The sequence below is a fragment of the Atta colombica genome, unplaced genomic scaffold, assembly GCF_001594045.1.
Source record: "Atta colombica isolate Treedump-2 unplaced genomic scaffold, Acol1.0 scaffold222, whole genome shotgun sequence".
Taxonomy (NCBI): Eukaryota; Metazoa; Arthropoda; class Insecta; order Hymenoptera; family Formicidae; genus Atta; species Atta colombica.
Window position 1 is genome coordinate 464,968 of NW_017259319.1, and position 7,649 is coordinate 472,616.

A 7,649-nucleotide genomic window follows, 5' to 3' on the forward strand; every position below is an offset into this window, starting at 1 on the left:
TATATATATATATATGATAGTCATTATTTTAGCGGTAAAGCCCAAATAGAGGCCCTAAATGCCTGAGTTAGCATACGACAGCAATTAGCAAATCACTAATGCTATTATTAAAGATATATCAAGTGTATAGTTCTTGCAAAAAGTGACAGGGAATAGGAAATTTATACTTTTCGTGTAAAAATAAATGTTATATACGTGTACATATGAAATAGTATAATAAAATCAATATTTATATTTAACAGTTAAATTTTAAAGTTTAAATAAACATTTTCTCATTTTATATAAATTTTTTTTAACTTTTTTACTTTTACTTATTTAAATAATTTTTTTATTTAGATTCTAAATTGTATCAGCCTTTCTATGTTAGTCAAATATAATATAGAAAAATCTATTACTCTTCTAAATTTTTTTATTTTGTTAAAAAATATGTGTAATACTTTTAATTTGAATTTTGAATGTCTACAATTATTATAGCTGTGTCTGATATGATTAGTTTTATTATATGTGTCGATTTTTACTGTATTTGTCGATCGACTAGAAATGTCTGTGGTAAAGATGGCTTATAATATAAGTCGCGGGAGTGTCGTTCGTTAAATTATGTACTCGTCTAAAGTTATTTTCGGATTTCTATATCAGGACGGAATAGTCGAACGAAGTGACACGAGTTGATAGAAGTCGCCGCGTGCAGAAATCTCTTTAATGCAAGCGTCCTTGAATACTAATAGGCGAGGATACATTATACTTATACACACATCTCTTGATTTCATAATAATTTTATAGTAATATTAAAAAATTTATAAAAACCGACTATTATTATTATAGATAAAAAATTATGCAATTATACATTCTAATTGTAAGTAATATTAAAAATCAAATTACCTAAATTAGCTTCTAAAAATGTATGGGTCATCTCGAAATATTATCAAAAATATCAAAATTTCATACACTGTGTCATTATTACGTCTAAATATTTGGGTAAAATTTGAGTACAAATCTTTTATTAATTAAAAATTATTTAAGTCTTTGTCTTGATTTTTACATAAAATTGTGTTTACAATGCTTATTTGTAAAATTGAAGAAGAAGTAACATAAGAATTAAATCAAACTTTATATTTAAACTGATCAAATAATAAATATTCGTGCAAAAATTTATTTTTGTGGATCCATTTACTCGTTTAAAAGTTATTCATCTAAAATTGCAAAAAAATATAGTTATTTTGCTGCATAAAATTATTATAAGTCAAATTATTTGTTTTGTTATATTTGTAGATTTGTATTGTGGTTTCAGAGTATTCACGAGCTAATATTATGACAATTTTTTAGTGATGTTGGTTGATATTAGCTTATTTTGACTGATATTTTTAACTGATATTAGCCAAAAGCCAAATCCTTAAGCAGATTCATATCTTTTGTCAGAAAATAAGCATAATGTACATAATAAGTATTTTTATTTGAACAAAAAATTTAAATTCGTATTAAAAAAATATTCAAGCAATGAGCAAACAGATTTTATAAAAACCTTGCCATTAATAATTACTATGTTGAGAATGTTAAAAATAAATGAACCACAAGTTTCTGATTGTATCAATCAGAATTCCGGCTATCTTATAATTAGAATTTAATAGAGAATTTAATATAATTAGAATTTAATTAGAAAATGTTGATGCGTTCTCATTTTTAATTCCAATTAATTCAACCAGACATTTTTTTCAGTATAACATTTATTATAATGTTTAACTTTTCAGTAATCGAAACATTTCATTCTTTATTATATATATCTTTCAATCGATAGATGTAAAGGTCTTTTTTATTCGAATCATTAAGAGTTCATAGTTCCCTCTTTCGTCAATACTTTCAAGTCGTTCGAAGAAATATCATTCGTGCTCTTTCGTTTCTGAAATGGCTTAGACGAACGATAAAGAAAATCATAACGCGAGTAATGTCGCGAACAATCTTACCGTAAAATATCGAAAAGTGCATCTCGGCAAGCTTACCTTGAGGTAGGACGGTGAGCAAGAGGACTATTTGGAGACCGGCGACGATCGTATTATAAAACTTTATTCGCAACTGCGATAGACCTCTTGCCTGGTACGCCATGGCAGATGAATTTTGCAGGCCCAGGTCGAGGCGCGACACCGAGTTGCCGATGTTCATCTATCCGGTCTCGACGTGCCCCGTCGTGACCGTGATGCACTGCACAATTTTGCGTGTTCACTTCTACACGCAGCGGTCACCGCCGCGAGTATCGCCCGGAAGCGCTTTGTCACCCGCTGCGTCACTGATTATCATCATCGTGCAGGGTGTCACGAGTCGAGTTCAATTCCGCACGAATCGTCCGCTAATCGATACTCGATGCCCTCGCTAACGCACCCCCCGACTTCGCCGTCATAACCAAGCGTTCTTCCGCGCGCCTCGGTTGTGCGTATTTCGCGAGGTCTCGATCGCTGAAAAGTGGCGGCGTATTATTGTTTGCAGAGAGAACGCGCTACGTTCGCGCGACGGTACTTCCCAACGTTTCGAGCATTCTCACGGGGGATCCTGAAAATAATGATTACGTGTGAACGACCCTTTCGCACCCACTTCTTATCGTGTGCGGCGTCGTTTCACGGAATGCATTTGCGTTATCTTTTGAATTCAGCGAGATCGCTTTCAATTGTTAATGCGGGCTGGAATACCTGCTGGCAAATCCTAATTACAACTTCTTAATTATGCGTTAGTTATAAGCTCGAATTCCTTGGCTAAAGAATCATACATCAATCAAGATTTTAGATTTATGTCAGATTAAAAATTGGTCAGTTCGTCAAGATATAATTATTCTAGTAATATAAAATATATCACTTAGAGATTTTCTAATGTAATATTCAAGCAAAACATATTCGAGAATATAATATTTCTATCTATAGATCTCATTCCTATTTTAAATACTAAATAATAAATTAATTTTTAATTTAATTCAGAATTTTAATAAAACATTAATTCGATATTAAATTTAGAAATAATGAAAGTTCTTTTTTTTTAATTTATATATAGGAACAAAATTTTATATATAAAAATATTTGGAACATGTTTCATAAATGCAAATTAAAATTATGCGTGAAGTAATAATAAAATTATTACGCAATTCTAACTATTGCAAAATACTATTTGCTACGAGATAGTGAAATGATGATTATTTGAATATTACTATCATGTGTTGCGATACTTCTTTCTGATATGTACCAGTTGCGAATGTCGTTATTGGCATCAGAAACTTAGGTGATTTACAAGCGGGACGGTTGATTTACTATTTCACTACCACTAGCAAGAAGAGATTTCTTGTATTCCCCTTGGAAAAACGTGCCGCGACTAAAAATGATCGGTTTCTCCAAACTCCGATATCATAAATTTTTCATTTTCTTGGTGAGATCGAAAGAATTATTAACACAATTGAAACATATGCAGACTCATAAATCAATCTTTACGAGCTAGACCAATATTTTGTAATTGAATAATTCATGAATATTATTACGAGAAACTATATAAAAGAACTCAATTATATTCAATGTAACGTATATTCAATTATATTCAATATAATTAAAGTATTGAATTTAAATAAAATCACCAAAGACAAAAATATTGTAATGTATATAATTTTATATTAAAATTTTATATTAAAAAGAAAAAAGTTGAATACGTTGTCATATTTTTTTTTATACAAAAAATATTTTTATTTAAATAAACAAAAACATATTTAAAAAATAAAAAAATAGAAATTAATAATCTTGCTATTTTCTCTCGTGTTTTAAAAAAATACGATACGCGCATTATAGTTTTTTATTCTCACATATTTATTTTCACATGCAACATCATCGAAATATACTAGTAAAAAGCATTTTCATATTTCGTCGTAATAATGCGCGAATTAATTAGCAACCCTTTCCACACAACCGATCAGCCACTGATCACAAGTCCAGTATTACGATGACCTATTTATCGGAGAGAGTGCATTAAATGGCACGCCATTACCGCGGTTTCTGTCTATCGACGCAGGTAGCAATTTTTCCATTGTCTCGCATGCCTTAGAGAAGCAACAATGGCGCGAGTTTTAATCTTACAGGAAATGCGTCCGTGGAGTTTTGACGCTGCGACTTTTGATACGAGAACGGACCCAAGACTATACATGGTATCTTGCACGCGGTCATTCATCAATTATGCACATGTCGCAGCGGTTTGGCATGCATTCCGTAAACGTATCGGACTGTCGTCAATACGACAAGGTAAATCTTGCTTCGAAATTTGCGAGAGCTCGCGCCCGGTTTACAGGTGTCCGTGGCGACTACGTTTCTCATTCGATACCGAATGCTGCCGTTCTCCCCCACGCGGCGGCGTCCATCGTTACGAGTACTCTCACCCCGTTCTCAACCGACACTGGGGCTCACTTCGTTATTCGCTGATACGTACTACGTCGATGGTTCGATCAAAATTTCTAGTTGTGAACGCGAAATAGCCATGGACAATACGCTCAACATTTGCACAAAATTGTAAAAAGATTTTTTTTGTAAGTACAAAATAGGATTCGCCAGAAGAGTTCACAGAACTAGCTTGCAATTTCAATTGCAAGGTTCTATGTGCAGAAATTATTTTGTCGACACCAATGACTGATGCTCGATGAATGCAAAGACTAACTGTCATACCGCAAACGACACCGCGGTTATTTTTCGCGATTGGCTTCTCGAGCCGCAAGCACGCTGCCGCGAGATTTCCGACCTATGTAAGCTCTCTCTCTCTCTCTCTCTCTCTCTCTCTCTCTCTCTCTCTCTCTCTCTCTCTTTCTCTCTCTCTCTCGGCGAGTTTCGAGAGGGATGTGCTATCGCGACTCCTGGCAGCACCACGGACCTGCGTTCGCGGCCTGGCCGGCGATCGTCTTCCTCGTCTCACTACAGTCCACCACACGTTCCATCCTCCCGCGGAACAGCACCACCACCTTCGCCTCCTTCGCTGCCTCCTACTTCACCGGAGCGCAACACGGTGTTGCCTGGTATCTAGGCAACTTCGCGGAGCGTGGCTGCTCCCTCTGCCAGCAACCCGTTCCACGTAGGCAACGAATTCGCCGTTCTCTTCGCCGTTCTTGCTCGCGCGCGACTTCAGTTTTCTTCTTTTTCTATGATTTCTGCTCTAGTCTCATACTCTCACTCCCTCTCTCTCTCTCTCTCTCTCTCTCTCTCTCTCTCTCTCCCTCCCTCCCTCTCCCTCCCTCTCTCTCTTTCTCTCTCTCTCTCTCTTTTTCTCGTCGCACTCGTTTCCTTCAACACGGATCACGCGTACGCGCGAATATACATTCTCGTATATCCGTGTTCACTACCGCCGCTCTTCCTGTCCTGTTGCGGCTATCCCTCCTTTTTCTCCGCACTCCCATCCGCCTCGTCGTTCTGCTTGTGCTACTTGCTTCGATCCTTTATCCGTAATTGCTTTCATCCGGCGAAGTCGTACCTCTTGCATGTACGAATCTGTCTCGCATCATGGACACCGCGGGTTCAACACGAACGAGATGCGAACACGAGTAATCCGTAATGATGAATATCGGCAACTGTGACGACGAGCACGAAGATGAAGAGACGCGTGTAACCTCCCGTATAAGCCGCACGCACAGAGTACGCCGCGAAGTGATCGGCCGAACGTGGCAACTCGCGCTAGACTGAGACAGCGGTTGGCAAAAGGGAAGACCAGAGAAACGGGAATGGAGAAAAAGAGGTGATGGAAAATAAGACAAAGAGATAAAAAGAGAGAAAGAGAGGGATTGGACACACGGGGGATGGAGAAAACCGCCTCGTCCCTGCGAACGGGTGTCCGAACCGGAAACCGAAACCCCTGAAAAAGGAGGCGGTCGGGGTCGTGTACGAGCTGCCGGTCGAGCTCTCGCGACTCGCAGCCACCGCCGCGATATAGACGCGAGGAGCGCTCCCCACGATGGCCATAACCCTCCTCCGCCACTTCCCCCTCCGGAGAATCCACCCTCTCCAACGCCCCTACCTCCCGTGGCCACCTCCAGTTCCCACTACGATTTCGCGGGAGGCTGCGGACTGGACCAGCACGCAACCAGCGTGATCCCCACCACATCGCCAGAGTACCAGGGTAGTAGACTTGGGGGTGCGAAGACGCGGGGAGAGGGAGGTATCGCAGGGCTCGAGGGGGCGCGAGAAGGCGGGTGAGAACGGTGGTCCGGGGATGGAGGAGAGAGTCGGAGGACAGCATCCCCGAAGCCCACCCCACAGATCAATATTGTGCCCACCACCGTGTACCGGAGAACTTGCCTCATCTCTCTCGAATAACCGTTGCGCGCCACATGCCTCATCTCTCTTACCCCTAACCGCCCCCTTGCAAACTCCCGTAGCTCACGGCCGTTGCCGTGTATTGCGCACTCTATCTCTCTTCTCTCTTTCTCTCTCCTCATCTCTCTTCCTCTCCTATCCCTTCTTCACCTATATTCTCGCCTTCCCTCTCAAGGGTAAGCGCGCGCGATGGTGTACGTTGATTCTATCGCGAACCGTCGCAAATGATGTTGGAGCATGGTCCAAGTCCGCTAAGGGGGATTAGCCTCGACGATCGAGATCCCAGGGACGGCATAGTTTCGATGCACCTAGGGTGTCGACGTGAAAGATAAGTAGAGCGCGGATAGATGTCGAGATTGACAAATGAATCGATTGTTTTCCAAGTTGAGAAAACGAGTGTGAAGACGAGGTCGACCAGATGGTTGATGGATGAACACAAAATGTTATTTTGTACATATACATATATATATATATATATATATATATGTATATTCATATTTCACATGGTGATTGTCAATTAAAAGTTGTACAAAAGTAAACCAAGTGGCTTCCTTTACAATTCTTAAGTATAAAAAGTTGAACTATAAAATTGTGATAGGTTTAAAAAATGTAATTAAGTTGACGAATACTTCTATGGTTTCTCCTTTTTAATTCTTAAAAAAAATTTAGTAAAAATAATTATATTTTATGTAGACAATTCTTTAATATTGATTAAAAAACTCTATTATATTTATAACATATATATATAGTGTCCGGTAAGTTTTTACAAAGCGCTCGTGTGTAGATAGAGGGGATTAAACTGAATCGAAAAATCCTCTATCAATTGCAATTGTTGCAATTTCTTTTAAGTTATGCATTGAACAGAATGTTTAAAATTGATGCATAAAATAACTTTAAGATATCTTTAAAAGTTTATTAAGAAACATCTTTAAGATTTTTCATAAAAAAACTCTGGAAGAAATTTTAAAGTTGTCTTATGCATCGATTTTACTCCACTTATTCGACAGTAGAAATTAATATCTCGTTCATTATTGCAAAAATAGCAAAATGATAGAAGACTTTTTGACTCGTTTAGTCCGCTCTATCTACACAAGAGCGCTTTGTTAAAACTTTCCAAATATCCTGTATATATTATGCTATAATTATTAAAAATGATAACATCAATATTATAATTTATCAATAATTTCTTATTTAACATAATTGTTATACAGAGAATGTGTTACACATATATTATTAAGTGAGACATTATAATATTGATGTAATACCATTGTTGTTTATAATACGTGTTGTAATATAATGTAATATATCCTAGCGTATTATAAATGAATATGCTTTATATAT

General features: G+C 37.6%; 1 protein-coding gene across 1 annotated transcript in view; it reads right to left on the minus strand.

Moving 5' to 3' along the window:
• LOC108687962 (neuronal acetylcholine receptor subunit alpha-7) overlaps positions 1-2,154 on the minus strand; it is a 252,606-nt gene extending 250,452 nt beyond the window's left edge. The window contains exon 1 of the mRNA XM_018194009.1: positions 1,995-2,154. Within this exon, the coding sequence (XP_018049498.1) occupies positions 1,995-2,154 (160 nt within the window). The remainder of the gene's footprint in view (positions 1-1,994) is intronic.
• Positions 2,155-7,649: the final 5,495 nt, after the last annotated feature.